The sequence below is a fragment of the Meles meles genome, chromosome 3 (genome assembly GCF_922984935.1).
Source record: "Meles meles chromosome 3, mMelMel3.1 paternal haplotype, whole genome shotgun sequence".
In the NCBI taxonomy this organism is placed as follows: domain Eukaryota; kingdom Metazoa; phylum Chordata; class Mammalia; order Carnivora; family Mustelidae; genus Meles; species Meles meles.
The window spans coordinates 72011030-72034729 of NC_060068.1; the positions used below are offsets into that span (position 1 = coordinate 72011030).

The 23700-nt window shown below is 37.9% G+C and overlaps 1 protein-coding gene across 1 annotated transcript; it reads left to right on the forward strand.

Moving 5' to 3' along the window:
• Positions 1-22582: 22582 nt before the first annotated feature.
• On the forward strand, positions 22583-23491 carry LOC123939240 (DNA repair protein RAD51 homolog 3-like). The gene has a single exon (XM_046001149.1). The coding sequence runs from the start codon at positions 22583-22585 to the stop codon at positions 23489-23491; it is 909 nt and encodes a 302-aa protein (XP_045857105.1).
• Positions 23492-23700: the final 209 nt, after the last annotated feature.

Here is a 23700-nt window from a genome sequence, read left to right on the forward strand (position 1 = left end):
GCTTGCAGCCTTCCTGTTGAGATCAGGAACACGACAAGGATGCCCACTCTCACCACTCTTGTTCAACATAGTATTAGAAGTTCTAGCAACGGCAATCAGACAACAAAGAGAAATAAAAGGTATCCAAATTGGCAAGGAAGAAGTCAAACTCTCTCTCTTCGCAGATGACATGATTCTTTATATGGAAAACCCCAAAGACTCCACCCCCAAACTACTAGAAGTCATACAGCAATTCAGTAGCATGGCAGGATACAAAGTCAATGTACAGAAATCAGTGGCTTTCTTATACACCAACAATGAAAATACAGAAAGGGAAATTAGAGAATCGATTCCATTTACTATAGCACCAAGAACCATAAGATACCTGGGCATAAACCTAACAAAAGAAGTAAAGGACCTGTACTCGAGGAACTACAGAACACTCATGAAAGAAACTGAAGAAGACACAAAAAGATGGAAGACTGTTCCATGCTCTTGGATTGGAAGAATAAACATTGTTAAAATGTCTATACTGCCTAGAGCAATCTATACTTTTAATGCCATTCCGATCAAAATTCCACCGATATTTTTCAAAGAGCTGGAGCAAATAATCCTAAAATTTGTATGGAGCCAGAAGAGACCCCGAATTGCTAAGGAAATGTTGAAAAACAAAAACAAAACTGGCGGCATCACGTTACCCGATTTCAAGCTTTACTACAAAGCTGTGATCACCAAGACAGCGTGGTACTGGCATAAAAACAGACACATAGACCAGTGGAACAGAGTGGAGAGCCCAGATATGGACCCTCAACTCTATGGTGAAATAATCTTCAACAAAACAGGAAAAAATATTCAATGGAAAAAAGACAGTCTCTTCAATAAATGGTGCTGGGAAAACTGGACAGCGATATGTAGAAGAATGAAACTCAACCATTCTCTTACACCGTACACAAAGATAAACTCGAAATGGTTAAAAGACCTCAACATGAGACAGGAATCTATCAGAATCCTAGAGGAGAACATAGGCAGTAACCTCTTCGATATCAGCCACAGCAACTTCTTTCAAGATATGTCTCCAAAGGCCAAGGAAACAAAAGCAAAAATGAACTTTTGGGACTTCATCAAGATCAAAAGCTTCTGCACAGCAAAGGAAACAGTCAACAAAACAAAGAGGCAACCCACGGAATGGGAGAAGATATTTGTAAATGACAGTACAGACAAAAGGTTGATATCCAGGATCTATAAAGAACTTCTCAAACTCAACACACACAAAACAGATAATCATATCAAAAAATGGGCAGAAGATATGAACAGACACTTCTCCAACGAAGACATACAAATGGCTATCAGACACATGAAAAAATGTTCATCATCACTAGCCATCAGGGCGATTCAAATTAAAACAACATTGAGATACCACCTAACACCAGTTAGAATGGCCAAAATTAGCAAGACAGGAAACAACGTGTGTTGGAGAGGATGTGGAGAAAGGGGAACCCTCTTACACTGTTGGTGGGAATGCAAGTTAGTGCAGCCACTTTGGAGAACAGTGTGGAGATTCCTGAAGAAATTAAAAATAGAGCTTCCCTATGACCCTGCAATTGCACTGCTGGGTATTTACCCCAAAGATACAGATGTAGTGAAAAGAAGGGCCATTTGTACCCCAGTGTTTATTGCAGCAATGGCTACGGTCGCCAAACTGTGGAAAGAACCATGATGCCCTTCAATGGATGAATGGATAAGGAAGATGTGGTCCATATACACAATGGAGTATTATGCCTCCATCAGAAAGGACGAATACCCAACTTTTGTAGCAACATGGACGGGACTGGAAGAAATTATGCTGAGCAAAATAAGTCAAGCAGAGAGAGTCAAGTATCATATGGTCTCACTTATTTGTGGAGCATAACAAAGAACATGGAGGACATAGGGAGATGGAAAGGAGAGGGAGTTGAGGGAAACTGGAAGGGGAGATGAACCATGAGAGACTATGGACTCTGAAAAACAACCAGAGGGTTATGAAGAGGTGGCGGGGGGGTTGGGGGGGGTGGGAGGTTGAGGAACCAGGTGGTGGGTAATAGGGAGGACACGTACTGCATGGAGCACTGGGTGTGATGCCAAAACAATGAACACTGTTATGCTGTAAATAAACAAATAAAAAAAAAAAAAAGACCTATACTCTGAAAACTATAAAACAATGATGAAGAGCACCTGGGTGGCTCAGTGGGTTAAGCCTCTGCCTTCGGCTCAGGTCATGGTCTCAGGGTCCTGGGATCCAGCCCCATATCGCGCTCTCTGCTCGGCAGGGAGCCTGCTTCCCCCCCCCCTCTCTCTGCCTGCCTTTCTGCCTACTTGTGATCTCTCTGTCAAATAAATGAATAAAATCTTAAAAAAAAATGATGAAAGAATTTGAAGATGACACAAGAAATAGAAAGATATTCAATGCTCATGGATTGTAAGAATCAATATTGTTAAAAGGTTTACACTACCCAAAGCAAGCTACAGATTTAATGTAATCCTTTCCAAAATACCAACGGCATTTTTTACAAAACTGAACAAAGGATCTTAAAATTTGCATGGAACCACAAAAGACCCTGAACAGCCAAAGCAATCTTGAAAAAGAAGAATAAAACTGGGGGTATCACAATACCAAATTTCAAGATATACTACAAAGCTGTAGTAATCAAATCAGTATCATACTGGCACAAAGATAGACATACAGGTCAATAGACTGGAATAGAGAGCCCAGAAATAAACCCATAATTACATGGTCAATTAAGCTTTGACAAAGGAAGCAAGAATATGCAGTGGGAAAAAGACAGTATTTTTAACAAATGGTTTTGGGAAAACTGGAAGCAACACGCCAAAGAATGAAAGTGGTTTTTCTTTTCTTTTTTAAGATTTTATTTATTTATTTGACACAGAGAGAGACAGTGAGAGAGGGAACACAAGCCAGGGGAGTGGGAGAGGGAAAAGCAGGCTTCCCGATGAGCAGGGAGCCCAATGTGAAGCTCAATTCGAGGACCCTAGGATCATGACCTAAGTCGAAGGCAGACACTTAATGACTGAACCCTCCAGGAGCCCCAGTGGACTAGTGTCTTACACCATGCATGAAAATAAACTCAAAATGGATTAAAAACCTAAATGTGAGATCTGAAACCATAAAAACCCTAGAAGACTGCACAAGCAGTAATTTCTCTGACATCAGCCTTAGCAACACTTTTCTAGATATGTCTCCTGAGACAAGGGAAACAAAAGCAAAAACAAACTACTGGAACTACATCAAAATAAAAAGCTTCTGCACAGTAAATGAAACAATCAACAAAACTAAAAGACTACCCACTGAATGGGGGGAGATATTTGCAAATGATTTATCTGATAAAAAGTTAATATTCAAAATATACAAAGGGCTTACACAACTCAGTAGCAAAAACACAAGCATCCAATTTTAAAAAATGGGAAGAAAGACAGAATGGCAGAAGATCCGAGTAGACATTTTTCCAAAGAAGATATGCAAATGGCCAACAGACACACTGAAAAAATGTTCAACATCACTTGTCATCAGGAGAACACAAATCAAAACCACAATGAGATAGTACCTCCCCGCTGTTAGAACGGGTAAAATCAAAAACACAAGAAACAAGTGTTGGCGAGGAGTGAAGAGAAGGGAATTCTTGTGCACTGTTGGTGGGAAGGCAAACTGGTACAACCAATAATGAAGGGTTCTCAATACATGAAAAATAGAATTACCGTATGATCTAGGAATTGCACTACTGGGTATTTACCCAAAGAATATGAAAATACTAACTCAGAAAGATACATGCACCCTTATGTTTATTGCAGCATTATTTACAATAGCCAAATTACAGAAACAACCCAAGTGTCCATTGATAGATGAATGCATAAAAAAGATGTGGTATATGCATACGATGGATTCAGTTATATGTATATGCATACAATGCATACAATTATTCAGCCATAAAAAGAATGCAATGCTACCATTTGCAACAACATGGATGGATCTAGAGAATATAATGAATTATATTTTAATATAATTATATTTAATTATTCTTTAAAATATTCTTTAATTATATAAAGAATATAATGAATTATTTTCTAACTGAAATAATTCAGTTAGAAAAAGACAACTAACAGTAAGATCTCACTCATATATGTAATTTAAGAAACAAAACAAAGGAACAAAGAGACAAATCAAAAAAACAAAACAAAGAGACAAATCAAAAAACAGATTCTTAACTATACAGAACTGATGTTTACCAAAAATGAGGTAGAGGGGGGATGGGCGACATAGGGGAAGGGGAGTAAGAGAGTCACTTATCATGATGAGCTCTGAATAATGTACAGAACTGTTGAATCAGTATAATGTACCCCTGAAACTAAAATAACACTGTATGTTAATTATACTGGATTAATATTTTTAAAAAAGCAAATACACACATACATCCATAAGTAAAGCTACAATTAATCAAGGCATTGTGGTATAAATATATTAATGGAATAGAGTTCAAAAATAGATTCACACATACACAGTCAACTGTTTTTTAACAAAGGTAGGAAGTTGATTCAGGGAAGAAAACAATCATTTTAATATGCTGACATGCTGGAAAGTTTGGATATCCATCTGTGAAAAAATCAACTTGGATTCTTACATTGCACCATAAAAATTTCTTTGTAATGCATCACAGATCTAGATGTAAAACCTGAAACTATAAGATATCTAAAAGAAAACAAAGGAGAAAATATTTGAGACATTGGGCCAGGCAAAAATGTAAAACCATGACCCAAAAAAGAAAAAAGCTAATTGGAATTCATTAAAATTCAGAACTACTATTTTTTAAAAGACACTGATAAGAGAATTAAAAGGGCAAGCCACAGACCGAGACAAAAAATATTTGCAAATCACATATGTTAAAAGACTTGTATCCATAATCCACAAAGAAATTTCAAAACTCATTAATAAGAAAACAGTTTAAAGGAAAGACGGCACAAGGATTGAACACTTTTCCAAAGACCGTATATTCGTGGCAAATAAGTGATGATTTGAAATGATGCCCAACATCATTAACATCTAACGTCATTAGAGAAAGGCAAATTAAAATGATCAGTGAGCTACCCCTTTAAACCTAAGGAGACTGACCACACCAAGGGTTGCTGAGCATGTGAAGAAGCTGGAACTCCTGTACACTGCTGATAGGAATATCACATGATACCACTGCCTTGGAAAACAGCTCACCAGTTGTTTAAAAAGTTAAAGATACAACTGCCATATGACCCAGCCGTTCCTCTTTCAGATATTCAAGGACTCAAGATGTTTGCCTCCATACGTTGTTTCTCAGGAAAGTACTGGCAGATTATTCTTCAGTATAATGAGAACATAAACCAAGAGGTAAAAAGAAAACGGCCTAGACAAAAGGGGTCACACCAAGGCCAAAGGCGGAGTTTGCAGCGAAAGGCAGTTTCAGGAGAGTAGCAGGTCTACAATAAGCGACCCAACAAGGCTGGAGCAGACAGGAGGTTTTCAGAGGAAAAAAAGAATCACAGCTGATAGGGTATGTGATAGGTTTAACAGGGTGGAAAATTTTATTAAAAAACAGAAGGGTACTACCGTAAGAGGTAATAGAGAAATAAATGAAAAGCATGAGGAACTAATGCCAGAAGAAAATCAAAAATTGGCCTGAAAAACAGCCACAGTATACTGTCTCAGGCACGAACAATGTTTTTGTACATATTAAGGAAAACACCAAATACTAATTCAACCAAAAATTGTTACATATTTTATAGGAAAGATCGGGTAAGGGGGAAAATGTGTAAAGGAATGGAATACTTTATTTGTTGCAAACCAATTTGAGCCAATCGCGTCTGCGTAAACCCTTGGCGGGTGGGGTGGAGAGAGAGAGAGAGAGAGAGAGAGAGAGAGAGAGTGTGTGTGTGTGTGTGTGTGTGTGTGTGTTAAAGTTAACACATAACCCTCCAAAAATTTAAATGGGTGAATTTTAGCTACTTTTTAACAACCATTAACCAGATTTTAATGAAAAAAGCCAGTGTCAGAACAAATTACAACACATGTTTTCACCTGTTACATAGACACAGCAAGCAGGGACACAAACAGACAATTCAGGAGGTCTCCAGTTCAGACACTTTTAGGTGTTCTGACACCATCCAGCAAGCACAGAGTTTATCAGAGACAGACAAGAAGATGTTTTTAAGGCAAAATTCAGTTAATCTTATGATCAGCAACTGACAACAGAGGAATTTTTCTCAAACTGGTCTGTGGAGAGGACTCTCTAGGAATTCAGCCTAAAATCAACCGTAATGCTCTAAGCTCCAGGCTTCTCCCTCTTATTTCCATGTATGGGTGAGGGCATGTCTAAAATATTTTAGCCAGTCCACGTAACTAGAAGACTGCTAATTTCACAATGAATTCTCTTTCAAATTTCCTTTTACAAGCCACTAATTCACCTATGGGAACCCATGTTTTTACATTTATGATACTATTTATCAAATCCTGTGGTGTAGGAAAAAAAAGCAAGACACACATTTGTAGTGACCACCCCTGGAAGGCAGGCTTCCTGAGTAGAATTTTCAATGACTGGGTCTAAGATATTTAGGGTTGTGACCACACACAGGGCATCATTACACCAACACATACATGGCTCATTCTCTGCTAAAATGTTTTATTTTTATTCAATATTTATTTTTAATTTCAGTCAACATAGAGTGTAATATTAGTTTCAGGGGTACAATAATATATGACCCTGTGCTCATGATAAGTTAGGCTAAAATATTTTAAAGTACTATAGTCTGATGAAAGCCAATAGATGAATGTCGAAAGTGAACAAAAGAACTAGAGATATAAGCATATTATTTAGAAACTTGAATGTAATATGAGAAAAAAAGCCATGAGAGTTTCAAGTGGTTACCCCTGGAGACTGCAGGGTGAGCTGATGTGTGGAGTGGGGCAAGGAACAACCACTGTATTTCATTTTAAGTCTTTTGGTACTATTCAAATAATTTTTAAGCCATACACATGTATTTCTTTGCTAAGCAGAAAATTAATTTGAATAAGATAAAAGGTGAAAAATAACAGCCAGGATAGGAATCCTTTCTTGGGGGAATTGAGAGGTGCTTCCGCTCCCCTACGTGGGAGGAAGGGATAAAAGGCTTCCAGCCTCCAGTGTTTCAGAAAAACATTTCAGTTATTCCTGGGATCACTGATGTATGCCGTTCTCTTTGGAATAAAAGAGAATAGCTAGATAAGACGATAATAAAATTAAAATTGCATACCAAATAGAATATAGATGAAGTACTGAAAGGAATATGCTCTGCTTCAAATCAACAAAACCCCACAAAGAGTTCTAGACCTTGATTTGAATACAAATGAGTAAAACTAGGTAGAAAATTCCCTGTATTAGACGTGACTAGGGTGGGGGAGGATTTTTACAAGGAGAACTGGAGGGACCGAATTCACCCAAGTCCAAGGCAGCCCACAGGTACAGAGCACCCATCTTGCGTCAGGCATTGTGCCGGGGGCTGTGACGAGTAAAAAGTCCCTGTTGTCAAGGTGTTCATATCTGATGAGGGAAGACAAACACAGGCCAGTCTGTTGCCGGGTATTATCCAAGATGTCAAATGCCATGGTATCCTCCCAACATGTCTGTTGGTACACACGTCTGAAGGTTTCTTCTGCTGGCAATGAGCCAGCTCACTTTTGGAAGAACTAACTGCCACTTATCAAAGATCTTCAAGACTTAACTCTGTTTCACTCGTGCTGTAAAGCTTTCCTCTATTTCCCTCATGGATTTAGAGCCCCCCGCAACTCCTCTCCCTCGGCCCAAGCCACATCATACTTCTATCACTATACAGCTGTAATAGTTGCCTTTCTAGACTATCTTTTCTAAACAGATTACACATTTAAAAAAAAATAAGAACCAGTAGAGCTTATCATTGTTAAATAATAATATAATGTTAGGGGCAGAGGTACTCAGTTAATGTTCGCCATCATTAGTGAGAAATTTATTCTGGGGGATGCTGAGGGAGACATGGGCTGACACCTAAATGGAAATTTCAGCATAAATAGGAAGGCATTTACAGGCAGATAAGGTAAGTGTAAAGCACATTTTATTTATTTATTTAAAAGATTTTATTTATTTATATATTTGACAGAGTTCACTAATAGGCAGAGGGGCAGGCAGAGAGAGAGGGGGAAGCAGGCTCCCTGCTGAGCAGAGAGTCCGATGCAGGGCTCGATCCCAGGACCCTGGGATCATGACCTGAGCCGAAGGCAGAGGCTTTAACCCACTGAGCCACTCAGGTGCCCTACTAAAGCACATTTTAGAGAAATGGAGAGTGAGTTCAAAGATACAGTGATTGAAATACCAAGGGGTATTCAGAAAATGTCTTATAATTCACTTGCTGTAATTAAATGGGATTCAGATTGCCAAGCAGGGGGAATATTGGGAATACAATTGAAAAAATAGTCCAGGTTCCAATCTTAAGAAATCTTATGTTACATTTATATGGGTTTTATTCTGTAAGTCATAGGGAACTATTTAGGTTTAAGCAGAGAAGTAATGTGTACCTTTTTTTTCCTCCACAAATAAAAGAGTTTATTCTTTTTAAAAATTAAATAGTATACATTCATTAGGAAAATTCAAGACAACACAGAAAGAAAATAAGGAAAAAACATTAAGAAAGTATGAAAAACTTTTTAAATGTCTACCTCCTTGACATACCACCATTAATATTTGGCTGTCCATCTCCTCACGCAGCTCTTTATATGACTCCACAGACGTGAAATATATGTCTGAACTGAATCATATGTTCTATTTTACATAAACTGAATCATACTCTATTTTTATATAATTAAAATAAAATAAATTAAATTAAATTAAAAAACTGAATCATATATTCTATTTTTATTGTGTAAGCATTTTTAATTCTCTTTTCCTGTTTTAATTAATCTACTCTTTTCCCCTTCTCTTCCCTCATTCCCACATAATGTTAAAGTGTACATATTAATAATCATGTACACATATGATTTTTACCATTATTTGAGAAAAATTAGTTCATATAATATACCGTTTTCTTTGTTTGGCTTTTCCTACTTCATATGTTGCAGAAACCCCTCTCTGTCAACTGGTCTAGATCTAAGTCAGTCTTGTTAATGGCTGTATCATATCCTGTGATATGAATGTACTAGACATTATTCAACCATTTATCTACTCAAGGACTTCGATGTGTCCTCATATACTTGTAGCCCATGGTTATCATTCTTTTCCAGTTTTTGCCAATGTGTTAAGTGAGAAGTAGTGTCTTATCATTCCTTATTTACTTTTCTCTGCTTCTAGGAGCAGGCATCACTTTATATTTGCATCGGACAATTGAATTGTTCATCTGTCTAGTGCCTGTCAACTGCCTATCAGTATAGTTTGCCTACCATTATCCTACTGAGTTACTCAATCAATCTGTAAGGGTTCTTTCTAAAGCATAGATACAAGAAAGTCCTTTGCAGACAAGGCATTTCAGAATCAGTAAGACAAGGGTAAGGTGGACTGAGAGTAGGCATTGCCGGAGGCAAGAAAATGACAGAGAAGACCATTGAAACCAAGTCTAAATGACAGGCAATAAGCACTCACACTGACACTGGCCATGGTCATGGAGACCAAGAGGATGGGGTGTTGAGATCCCCAGTAGGGTTCTCCTAACCAGAACTTAATGATCACAGACCCCTTGGCCTCTCGCACTTAAACTTCCATCTCAATTCCCTAAGAGGATACCACACAAACACTGTGAAAGCAAAGCCATGACTCCAGTTAAGAGAACCAGAAAAGACTCCCCCTTCCTTAGCATAATCCCCTCCAGTTCCATCCATGTCATATGTAGAACATAAGGAGTAGCATGGAGGACATTAGAGGAAGAAAGAGAAAACTGACAGGGGGAAATCAGAGAGGGAGATAAACTATGAGCGACTATGGACCCTGGGAAACAAACTAAGGGTTACAGAAGGGAGAGGGGTGGGCAGATAGGTTAACTGGGTGATGGGTATTAAGGAGGGCATGTGTTATAACAAGCAGGGGCTGTTATGCACAACTAATGAATCGTTGAACACTACATCAAAAGCTAATGATGTACTGTATGTATGGTGGCTAACTTAACAAAATAAGAAAATATAAATAAATAAATAAATAAATACCCCCCCTTCCAGTCCAAGTCTTCAGGTGTAAATCAAAGACCTTGTACTCCTTGCTGGGTTCTTGGACAATAAATTCATTTGTGACTTCTTGCTACTGAAAGATGCCAAATTATCCTCTGAATATCAGAAAAAAGTATGCATTTTTCAGTAGTTTTTCTTTGTGATGTTTTTATTATTTTTACTTCTTTAAAAACGGGCTACTCACATTTTGATATGTGGTAATGCTCTCAGAAGCAAGAAATTTGTTTTCTTAACCATAATTTCTTAACCATTTCAGTACTGCCCCAGAAATGAGCTTCCTGGAAGAAGCAACTACTGGTCATGGATTTCTAGTGAAATCCAAGGCCCTGATTTTAGCAAATTGATTCTGTAAACATTGTAACTTCTACTGACAACCTTGTTTGGCCGTGGAAAGCAGTAACTAGAAGTTAGCTCGAATTTCTATGTACTGCTGGATGTGATTTCACCCAGAAACAGAAATCTCTAAAGGGCATTAATATGCAGCAAAGACATTTAGAAGCAACATTTGTTAAGGCTTTCGGGGTTGGGTGTGTATGGTTATACTCGGCAAGCAATGTTTTGGGAATAAACTGTCTATTTTAACTGTTTATTTAAAAACTCTTTGGGGTACTTTAAAAGAAAAGTGTTGTGAAAATCCAAAGAATGATTTATTCATATGCTTTGAAAGAGAGGAATTCAGCTTGATAAAAGACTGGAAAATTCCAAGAAAATAGCTACTTAACTGAGGTACCAAATATACATGCAAAGAATTTTATGTAGATTCTTAAGGATAAATTTTACTAATATAATTCAAGGTATGATAGATCTCCATTATTTATTTTTGTCTTATTTTATTCTAAGAGAAGATTCTATGATCTTAAAAACTTAATACAATTTCAGGTGACCTTTTAATAAAAAAAATAATAATTTGCTTTCTTTCCTGAAGTGCTTACTATGGCCTTTAAATAATATAATCCTCATAACTGCTTCATGAGAAAGTTTTTGTTTTTTTTTCCCCCCCAGTTTAGGAAGCATCATAAAATGGGTATGCTGCCTAAATCACAGAGTTGATAAGAAGAAGTAGAGTGGGATTTGCTCCCAGGCAAGCTTGATTTAGAATGTCTGCATTTGTCCCTTTGCTAGAACTACTCTGGCTGTGCTACTCCAGCTGTGGAGTCTCCTTCCCTCAGGCAGCACTTTCCACGGGCCTCACACCAGTCCACCAACAGAGACATGACCACGTCAACTGTACATAAGACGGTCAAGTCACCTGACCTTCTCAACATCATCTAACTTGGAAATAAGACTCCCATTTTCCCTGCAGAAATTCAAGGGAGTAGAAAAGTGCAAAGCTGCGGAGACTTCACATGTGAATCAGAGATGGTTTTGATGCATAGTAGAAATTTAAATGGATATTAATTTCCCTCTTTGAGCTCTTTCTCCAAGAGCTTGGTTATTAACATTCATAATCGTGATTTTCCCATTTATCAGTCTCTTTCACATGTATTTCACACAGATAACCCGTGAGACAGATAACACAGATATCCTCCCTTCTTCACTGTCGTGTGGCATCGAGAGGCGATGCTGTTTGCAATGGTCCACAACCTGAAAGTCGTGGAGTTCTGTCTCGGACCCATGCCTTTTGACCTGAAGGGCATTGCTTATGAAAAACAACAGTCATTGAGAAATATTCTGGTTGAAGTAGAAAAGTTCTCCCTCGCCAACAATGCCAGCTCAGTGCCAACAAAACCACTTGTGCCCTGAAGCTGATCTTTGTTTTATGCTGGGTGGCATAGAAAAGAATAACAGAGAGCCAGCCAAGCTTCACTGAGCACATTTATTGTTCAATGACAAAGCTGAAATCACTTTGTTCTAACGGTTGACTTTCCACTGAACTCTGAAAAAAGTAAGCAATTATTTGGTTCATGCTATTTCATCAGAATGAATGCTTGCTTGCTTTATTGTAGGCTTCCAGATTTGATCAGTCACACTAGAAATGATAATACCCTTCAGCAATTATGGTATTTGTCATTTGTTGCTCTATTGTATATTTCCCTAAGCTCTAGATGAACAACAAATCTCTTTGGAGTGCTCCATGTATAAACCATTGGGTTACAGCAATGGCAGGAAGAGCTGCTCAGCACTGATGAGGCCAGGCTAACCAAAGTAATTGTGGATTTCCTTTCCCAGTTTTCAGTCTAAAACTTTCCACAAAATAACGTCCAGGTGGGCCTGGAGGGAGCTAAATGTGCTTGAGATAAATGGTTAACTTCTGCCAGAAAGCTTTTCATCTGCTGCTTGATTCTACCCTTTCCAGGAAACCACAGGGTTTGCCTGTTTTCTGAGTGGGGGAATTTATTGTTTCTTCTCACTTATTACTTATGGGGGGAAATAAGTCGTTCTTGGTGGGTTAAACTGAAGTTCCCATCTAAAATTATCATTTGAACATTTTTCCTGATATCAACTATTTACATTAAAGCTCCCTTTACTCAGTAAATGGCTATTTATCTTGGGGCAACATTATGGGGAGACAAAGATGAGTTCATAAAGTCCTTTCATCTTTTCCCTGATACAGAATTTGTGATCCAGTACTTTATGTGACTAATAAGGAAAACCAGGATGAGAGAAAATACTTGCTATGCCAAATAAAAACAAACAGGGAAAGCTTTGTTATTAGAGGAATAAAAGGGGGAATGATAGAATTTCAGTGTACTCAAAGGTAAACTACTTTCTTTTATGTGTACTTCAGTTCCTTCGAAGTATACATATGTGCCTGAGACGACTTATATAGAAATGTGAGCTATAAAATAATTAAAAGCTGAGAGATATCTACTAAAAATGATGGCATTACTCTAAAATAGTTAACCTATAGTCCCTCTTGCTATCTGAATCAAAATATCAATATAAATTTTCTTAAAGGGATTCCTTAACAGAACAAGGTCATGTATTTTTTAGAAAATGGAGTTTTTCTGTTATCTGTTGGAAAGGAAGGGCATCTAGCTATTCCTTCCAAAACGATATCAAATTATTAAGGTTAACGTGAAAATAAAAAGGCTAGTGAAAAACCTCAGACTTATCTCCACCAGAATCTGTTAACTGATTTGTCAGTAATCCATCCGTAATAACTCTGAGGCTTATGACGGTCTTAAGGTACATGCATGAGGGGTTGGCTAGCAGCAGTAACTGATGTTTTACCTTGACCTAACACAGTTTGGTCTATAATAGATTCCTGTGCCTCAAGTAACAGGTAGAAGTAGAACAGTCCTGCAAACGGTCCAGATCACTCCTAAAGAATTTCTCTACAAGGTGACAAGGCGGCAAATCTACTAAGGAGACTAAAAATAGAAGAGTTGTACCAATTTCTTGTTAATGTTTGTCTAGATTTTCATCTGCTTGAGAAGTCTAGGCTTATAGTTTATTGAGCAGAAAATCAGACTGAAATTAGGTGGAGTAACTCGTAGCTAACAGCCTTCTTTGGGAGTTACCTATATAGAAAAAATCAAATCCTTCTTCCACGAGACATCTCCTTGGATATCTCAGGGCAGCAATCCTATTTCCCCCGGTGTGATGGGTTTCTTCAACCATTCCTTAAATGACATGATATCAAGTTCCCCCTACCACTCTCCCAGCTTTCAAAATAATCCTGGTAGAGCCTAAGTGATTCCAAGCAAAGAAATGTTATCATCAATGTCACTCTAGATATTATAGTATTAGAAATGTCATCATGCATACACCTCAGATCACATTAGTTCCTTGGCAAATAAGTCACACAGTTGAGTGGTACCCCATTTGCAGTCAGCCAATCCTCTAATTCCTTCCCACGAATGCTGCCTTGCAGCCAATTCTCCCCATTCTGCTTGATCTAAGTTGTCTCTTTGCATTACTGTTCAAGGCCTGCAGTAATCCCTGTCAAATTTTGTATTGCTTCATTTGGCTTATTTTATTTTACTCTTCTTTTGAATCCAGATTTTGGTGTCACTGGTTTTGCTGTCCGTTCCAGGTTCATGTCACTGGCACGTTTGCAAACACACTCTCAAGGTTTTCACATAAAATGTTGATATAAATGTTAGGATATAAAAGGATGTAAAATATGCTAGGGTTGGGTATTGTCATATGATAGCTGATAACTGCATCAAAGCTATCATCAATTAATGAGCATCTCACGATGACTCAATTACTAATGTATTTTTTAAATACTCTGACAAGTATTATGTGTTATGTGTTGTCTTGTGCCTTGATGAATTCTAGTGACATCTTGCCTGCCATGTTTTCCTGATTTATAAATCAACTGACTCACTGAAAGTTATGGCCCTTGCTGTAAAAATATTTGGTTATAAAAACAGGAAACAAATAATTTACACACACTTGTTTGGGTTAGCACTTTCATAAAATTTGTTTATATTTCTCTTCCACTAGAAAGCCCAAGTTTTTGTTAACTGCAATAAAAATATTGCTTGTAGAACTCAAATTTATTTTATCTTATACATTGCCAATATTGAAGACCTAAAGCTTCCATGTTCAAGGTTAGGTCACAGTTGTGTTCATCAACTGTTAACTATTTCTATGAAGATTAATGAGCTTCTGGTTATTAAAGATTATGTATCTTGCTAATAAAATGGTACTAATTACCTTTTGTAATCATATTTCCTCATTTCTTCTCTACATAAATTGTCTTTTGCTGGTGATGATAAGAGTTTATCTCTTTTCACCCAATTATTTTCTCATTTGTTAGTTATGACTCTGATGGTCTAGAATTCTAGAAATGCCATTCATAAATGACTAGGCTCATGTGTCCTGTGATACTTCTAAAATTCTCTTTTAAGGTTCTAGTTCAAAGGCTGGCAATTGTGCTGAGTAAAATTCTGAAAGTACATCAGGGTTCTGCAGGCCTCATTGTCATTTCTATAATTACATATTGCTGGTATTCCTATTTTTGATATCTTATGCAGAAATAACATTTGTAATGAGTTTCTAAGAATTTATAACCACATGACTGAAGACAGAATTCCATATACCAAATATAAGAGTCCATATATACTAATATTTAATGATATTAACTCAAAATTAAGAAAAGTAAACTTAACAGTCAGATTTTTTTGAAGGGTTATATTAACAGTGATATTATTAAATAATTATATAATTAAAAATAAATTATATGCTATATTATATAGCAAAATTGTATAGTAAATAGGATGAAAGACAAGCTTAATAAAGTATTGATTTTATAAAAATAAAAGATTATAGTGAAAATTCACATCATTCAATCTTACTGAATGACTTCACTATCATCTTCTCAGAACAAACCACTTTCAGTGCCAGATATTTGTAATATAGCTCATCCTTAATATCACCCATACGAAAAGCTAGCATAATTCAAATAACTAGATAATCATCATTCCCAACAAGAACTATCTCACAGTCCCTAAACTAGTTCTTGCCTTGTGATAAATAGTAGAGCAATCTTCTGGAGTAAGCACCCTAATAATTGAGAAAGATCATCTGGTCCCTATATACTATCATGGGCCCTGTAAGGGGGGGACAAGAAAAACAGAACGATCGGAAAGGAAATAGTCTAGACTTAAGGCAGTGGTTCTCAGCTGGGGCCAAGTCTGCCCCTTGGGATTCATTTCTAGTGTCACAACTTGGGATCCAGTTGGGGACAGGCCAGAAATGCTACTACACATTCTGGACTACACAGAATAGCACCGATACAGGACTAACTTTACATTTTAAAGCTAAATTTTTATTGTCCCTTTCTAATCCTAAGGGCATAGTACTTAGTATAAAGTGACTCTATGTTATATTGAAAAATCAAGGGACTGCCCATGGGATTATGCCACCAACACTCTGACCTTCCTTTTTCTCGTATTGTAAACAGCCTGCTGAATAGGAATTGGTCTTTATTGTTCAAGGTTACTTCTGATTAGCCCCCCAAAGGTCATAAACAAATGGCAAAAACACTCCTCCATAATCTAAGAATACAATTAATGTCAGGAAAAGCAGTAAAACATATGGTTTGTAAAATGAAATGGACGACTGTTTAAAAGTTAGGTTGACTACGTAATCCATTAAAATGTGTTTATACATATTTTTCTTTGGAGCTGAATTGTTTTTCTAATAAGATTTCCTGCAAAAAGCTTCCAACTCCTGTAGTATCTATAAAATAATATCCTCACATATATCTGAGAAAGACTTGGACAACTTGGGTCATCATCAGGGAAACCATAGATTTTTTCATCACTCTTTCAAATGTTTTTTTTTGTTTTTTTTTTTTTTAAAGATTTTATTTATTTATTTGACAGACAAAGATCACAAGTAGGCAGAGAGGCAGGCAGAGAGAGAGGGGGGAGCAGGCTCCCTGCTGAGCAGAGAGCCTGATGCGGGGCTTGATCCCAGGATCCTGAGATCATGACCTGAGCTGAAGGCAGAGGCTTTAACCCACTGAGACACCCAGGTGCCCCCATTCTTTCAAATGTTTTGAGAAGAGAGTTTTAAAGGGCACTGCTCCATGGAGCCAGCTCGCTCTCAGTTCACAATCAAGTTTGTCTCGTCTGCTTCTGGAAGACAATATTCAAGGATGGTACAATGAATATTATAAACCAAACAGAAAACCCAACGTGTAACTAGGTAAAGTGAATGAAATTGTGTAGACATTCGGTCTTATTTTCTTTCAAAGATGTTTTAATAGATCTCTCTCCAACAGAACTCATGTTCTAGACTTGATCAAGCACTTTGTATCTGGAAAGGACTATAGCACCCAAGGGAGATTGAAGATGAAGTGACAAGAGTAGAACCAGAAATAAAAAGAGAAGATACTTTTTCATTTCTTTCATATGAAGGCTGAATAACACACCTCTAACTTTTGTGCAGAGAATCCAAAGAGTAGCTTGAAGCATCACTGGGGTTTCAGAAAGATAGATTCCATCTAAAAGACTATCAAAGGAGGACAGTCTAAATTTCTTCCCTGCATCCCTCTGGAGTTTCAAAGAAAAATAAGCCAAATCTATATTAACTGTCTAAATGAAGCTCAAGTTCTTCTCATACTTGGAATTCATATTCCTGTGGTGTTATAATTTTTATGGTATAAATATTTATTTTCTAGCTTAGTGATCAAAGAAGATGAAAAATTCATCGTTTAAAGAGAATTAAGGAGTCAGTTATGTTGGGAATACACTTTTACACATTCATTTGACTAATATTTGTTAAGAATATGTGTGCTGTACAAAGTATAAAAATAGCACCAAGTAAGATGTCAACCAACCATACTTTAATAAATGTTTCCAGGGAAAAGAGTGATGATATGAAAGAGCCTCTTTGTTTCTTCTCAGAGAAATCAGAGAATGTGGGTCTACATATTAATATAAGAGACCTAATGCTTTTATGTTAAAAGATAACATACTGGTTATGAAAGTAGTGTTTCTCAGGTTTATACCCACTGGGATATTAGGGCTGGGATTCAGGGAACTGCTCTTCTGTTTCCAGACAACTGTATAAAATGGCGCTAGGGGGTGCCTGGGAGGCTGGAGGGGAAGGAAAGATCTGCTCCAGGCTGGCTCTCTGTGTCACCCTGGCATTCTTCTTCACCCTGGCAGCATAAGTCTAGGTTTCTGTTCTTACCACTTTATTTTGACTATTAAGTAAGCTCCACACCAGCATGGAGCCCAACATGGGACTTAAACTCAAAACCCTGAGTTTAAGCCCAGAGCTGAGGTCAAGAGTCTAACACCTAACCAGCTCAGCCAACCAGGTACCCCAGTTCTCTACCACTTTAGAAAGCCAGACCTCATCGAGCCCCCTTAGAGTCACCAGTACTATCTGGCAGTGGTTGGAGGTCAAAGTTACATGGGGTTCCACCTCCAAACTTGTAAATGTTAATAATCCCTCCTTCTCTTTGTTCCTCCAGCCCCAAAGAGTATAGGTGCTTCCTGTACAACTTCTACTGACATAATATATTAGTGTTTCTTGGCTTTCAGTCTTCAATACTTAGTTCAAAATTATTCATTTTAAATTCTTTCTGTTAAAATAACAGTGGTTTCTGACTGGACCCCAACTGATAGAGAAGTTATATACTTGACAAAGAGCATGTTGTGCTGATTTATATTAAGTCTCTAGTATTAGTCATGATCAGGATCAGTGATAACCCAGCCCGCACTGTGTCATATTCAAGGCACAGCACCGAAGGTCTTTCAGTTGATGCAATTTTGGCGGTAATTATATAGGGTACATTATTTAAGCATACACCCCTGTCGTAAGTGTGTTACTATTTGGAAAACAAATAAATAAAATAAAATAAATAACAAAATAAAATAAAACAAATAGTAACAGAGTCTTCATATTTAAGAAACACACATATTTGGGACGCCTGGGTGGCTCAGTGGGTTAAGCCTCTGCCTTCAGCTCGGGTCATGATCCCAGAGTCCTGGGATTGAGTCCCACATGGCCTCCTTGCTCGGCAGGGAGCCTGCTTCTCTCTCCACCTCTGCCTGCCTCTCTGCCTGCCTGTGTGCTCTCTCTCTCTCTCTCCTTCTCTCTGATAAATAAAATAAAATATTAAAAAAAAGAAACACACATATTTTACATAAAAAGGATCAAATAAAAGATGACATAGATAAAATATCCCTGTTCCTCTACAAGTAGGTAGGTACATGCTGTAGAATCATAGATTCTAGTCTTTGGCACTCAATCAACAATACACATTTGCCATTATAGGTCTCCATTTCGTTGGTTCTCATGGAGGAAAGGTTTCTGCAATGTGTTAGCAAACTTCACGTGGGTTAATTCAGTCTCACATCTTCCCTGCTGCCCATGGTTTACAGCATCAAATAGGGGAATGACAGCACTGCCTTTGTCTAACTCACAATGACCTCATGTACACGTATTCTAAATACAGTTGACACTTGAACAACTCAACGTTGAACTACCTGGATCCTCTTATACATGGATTTTTTTCCCCATAAATACAGTACAGCACAGCGTTATTTTCTTCTTTATGATTTTCTTGACATTTTCTTTTCTCTAGCTTACTTTATTGTTGGAATAAAATAAATAACACATATAACATACAAAATGTGTGTTGCTTCTGTTATTGGTAAGGCTTCCAGTCAACAGAAGGCTATCAGTAGCTAAGTTTGGGGGGAGTTGAAAGTTCTATGCAGATTTTCTACCATACAGGGGATTGGTATTCCCTAACCCTGCATCATTCCAGGGTCAACTGTATTTCCATCATACCACATCAGGAGGATAACATCTTAACATTTGCCTGATGTGATTCCTACATGTTTCACATTTCTCAATTTTTTTGAAGTGTAAAACTGCTCTTACCATGTTAATAACTCACTGGATATTTTATTTGATTATAATTGAGAAAAATCGGCATTTCTCCTAGATGACATGTGTGATTCATCATTTTAAAAATATTCAATAACTAAGAGAATATTAATATTAATATTCTCTTCAAAACTCAGAACACCTGAGTGATTGGCATACTTCTGTCTGAGATTGATATTTTTGTATTTTTTCCCTGAGATCTCAGGAGAGCTTTATCCTAAAAGACCAGTGAGATTTTATGATTTTTGTGGGTATGTGAGATCTGTGTATGTATGTGCTATTAGACATATTTGGGGCAAAAGTGATCTCTTTAATTTTACATTTAAATACACTTTTCCTAGGGGCACCTGAGTGGCTCAGTGGGTTAAGCCTCTGCCTTCAGCTAAGGTCATGATCCCAGGGTCCCGGCACCAAGTCCCACATCAGGCTCTCTGCTCAGCAGGGGGCCTGCTTTTCCCCCTCTCTCTGCCTGCTTCTCTGCCTACTTGTCAAATAAATAAATAAAATCTTTAAATACACTTTTTCTATAAATAATGCTACTTTTTAAAAATGCTCACATGATATGAGTAGAGGCCAATTTCAGGCCACAGGCTTGAGCAATGGAAACCTTGGTAAGGTTAAAAGGCCCATGCACTCACAGAGATGAATGCGAACAGGATCATAAAATGACCCACCTTGAAATGGGCAGAGGCCCTAACTGACCAATTACAACTAGGCACAGTTCCTAAGATTACCAAAAAGGGAAAATTCCATGCATTACAAAACCTCTTCATTCTGCCCTGTAACTGTGGCCCCTTACCATTGCCTCATGGCAGACAGTCCCTCCTTGGCTGCCCTCCCCACCTCTCTTTTGCTGTGTGTTCAATAAATGTCTATCACTTTTGTTCTTCTTGGGTGAATTCTTTCACTGCCCACACCATGGCTTCCACCCCATCGCATTCCCCTACGTTTGCTGGCCCCGCATCCAGTCAAGAGATCTGCACAATATGCACCTGGTTAACTCATATATTCACAGTGAACCACTTTTTTCCTGGAGGAAAGTTTCTGAATCCTATAATGTTCATCTTTTCCCCTACATCTCAATCAACTCAGAGTGGGTAGGGCTTCTATTATGTTCTCAGGGTTTGTGAAGATACCATAAAATTTTGAAATTAAGGGTCCCTAACCAATCCCATATTGCATTTATGACATTCCCCACAACTGCGAATATCTTCTAGGATTCCACTAGGAACATAAACATAACTGGAAAATAGAGTTTATGAGTCCTGCTGTGTGTTCTCTGTCAGTTATTGACATTTTTCTCAGCTGTTCAGTTACATGAAAAGAGTTTCTTCTAATTATCAGACAGATGTGTATAGAAGTACACCAAATCCTTGGGCAATCACCCTGTAGGTACATTGATTCCCATGAATATTACAGAAAGTTATAGGTGAATATCCTGGTGATCTATTTTTAAAGTTGATTTAGAATTCACTATAATAAGGTATGTTCTGATTCTCCCAATAAGCGTGGAAGTTCTACAAACTACTTTAAAATGTTGAGCAGGGGCGCCTGGGTGGCTCAGTGGGTTAGAGCCTCAAATTTCAGCTCAGATCAAGGTCCGGGGGTCCTAGGGTCAGGCCCCACATCGGGCTCTCTGCTGGGTGGGGAGTGTGCTTCCCCCTCTCTCTCTGCCTACTTGTGATCTCTGTCAAATAAATGAATTTTTAAAAATAAAAATAAAAATAAATAAAATGTTGAGCATTGCACACCCAAGATCTTCCCAGATGCTTCCTGGATCCTTATTTTTAAACACAAAAGGGAGGGGGGGGGAAGCCTTCTAATTGATATTAAAGATAGAATCTAGCATTTCTTTTGCATGCAACTCAAAAGGACTTTTCATGTGGGTTTGGTAAGAACTATCAAGAGAAACAAGATTCTCCAGTCCTTTGTAGAAAGATACCAATTTTAATTATTCTTATAGTCTAGAAGTATGGCATTTCACCAAGTACCACTTTTATTTCATTTGTGTATACTGATCTTGAAGGAACTTACATCATTTCTTTTGATTTCCACATCACAACTTAACAAATTCTTCTCTTGAAATCCAAACCAGCATTTTATGTGTTAGTTTACAGAGTAGGCAATAGAAACTATGGTATAATAGCAATGAAATTATGGCAATGTTTACAAACAAGAAAGACTCACAACCATGAATCAACTGTGCTGGTGTTTTAAGGAAGCCTTATGTTCCACCAACTCACCATTGGTGGTGATCTGCCATGCTCCCCAAAGTCCTCAGTGAAAATCTGCCTCCTTTCTGCCAGTATTTTTGTCTAGCCGTTTCCCATTTAGAATTTCTTTAGCTTAGCTTGTTAACCACTTGTTCCTTTAAAGGATGAAATATAGGATAGGTCCTCTTCCATGTACTTGGGAACAGAGGAGAAAGAGGAGGGGAGGTGGAGTGAGAAATTCCAGCTTTGTCGCGGAAGGAACTTTCAAGGCACCAAGCAGAACTTGTGGCTGGACTGGAGGACTTACCGACATTCCTCTTCACTGACCTCACAATTTTGCATGGGGCCTGTACTCTGTAACAAATAGGATCCTTAGGACAAATATTTTTGATTTACATTTTAAAGTCCCTATCATTCTTGCTCAATAGTAATAATTAGAGAAACAAATGGTATGAAGTATCCACTGTATGCAAGGCCCTTAAAAAATGCCTTTATTTCTTTTGGAGAAAGGAGAAAAGAAAGGCAGCTAACTGAAAGCAGAGAACTTGAGGGGAAGGGGAACTCAGAGGTTGTTAGTTACAGATGAACTGAGTAGTTTGTGAAAGCAAATAGGAAACCGGCACTCCAACAGGAGTTGGTTTATATACCACTCTGGTAAGGTGTAGGAAAACCAGGTAAATTCACCAAACACTCCACTGCAATGTAAAGCATTCTCCATGATTTACTCTTACTTATGCTCTACTTGTGTCTGTGAGAGGAAACTATATGCTCCAGTAAAAAAGACTTATGAGGGGCCTGGGGCTTGCTGCTCTGGGTACGCGCGACTGTTCACGCAGGCGTCCAGCTTGAAATGCAGCAGGACTTAGTGAGTTTTCCGCTTTCCCCAGCTGTGCGGGTGAAGCTGGTGTCTGCAGGTTACCAGACTGCTGAGGAACTCCTAGAGATGAAACCGTCCGAGCTCAGCAAAGAAGTTGGGATATCTAAAGAGGAAGCTTTAGAAACTCTGCAGATTTTAAGAAGAGAATGTCTTACAATTAAACCAAGATATACTGCTACAGCTGAGTCAGGCAAGAAGTGTACAGCACTGGAACTTCTTGAGCAGGAGCATACCCAGAGCTTCATAATTACCTTCTGTTCAGCACTAGATAATATTCTTGGGGGTGGAATACCCTTAACCAAAGCAACAGAAATTTGTGGTGTACCGGGTGTTGGAAAAACACAATTATGTATGCAGTTGGCAGTAGATGTGCAGATACCGGAATGTTTTGGAGGAGTGGAACGTGAAGCAGTTTTTATTGATACTGAAGGAAGTTTTATGGTTGATAGAGTGGTAGACCTTGCTACTGCTTGCATTCAGCACCTTCACCTTACAGCAGAAACACATATGGGAGAGGAGCACCCAAAAGCTTTGGAGGATTTCACTCTGGAAAATATTCTTTCCCATATTTACTATTTTCGTTGTCATGACTATACAGAGCTGTTGGCACAAGTTTATCTCCTTCCAGACTTCCTTTCAGAACATTCAAAGCTTCGATTAGTTATAGTGGATGGTATTGCTTTTCCTTTTCGTCCTGACTTGGATGACCTAGCCCTTCGTACTCGATTATTAAATGGCCTAGCCCAGCAAATGATCAGCCTTGCAAATAGTCACAGAATTTCCGGAAACGGTCACAAGAATCAGGAGAAGAACAAGAATCCAAAGACTAGTCTTAAAGTATACATATGTGTTGATGCTGTGAGGTGTAATATATACAAGTAGTAGACTCTTTATTTTAAAATATAAACACACACTATGGCATATACGAATCAAGAGCATATGAAGTGAATGTGAAAAACACACACACACACACACATAAAAAAGACTTATGAGGTAGTTATAATAGTATCCAAACCAATAGAAGTTAAAGATATAAAACATCTTTTAGCTATTAAAAGGCATGTAGTCCTTTAGTTGTTTTGTATATGTCA

Coding starts and splice junctions, on each gene's coding strand:
- LOC123939240 (XM_046001149.1), top strand. CDS start 22,583: ATGCAGCAGGACTTAGTGAGTTTTCCGCTTTCCCCAGCTGTGCGGGTG.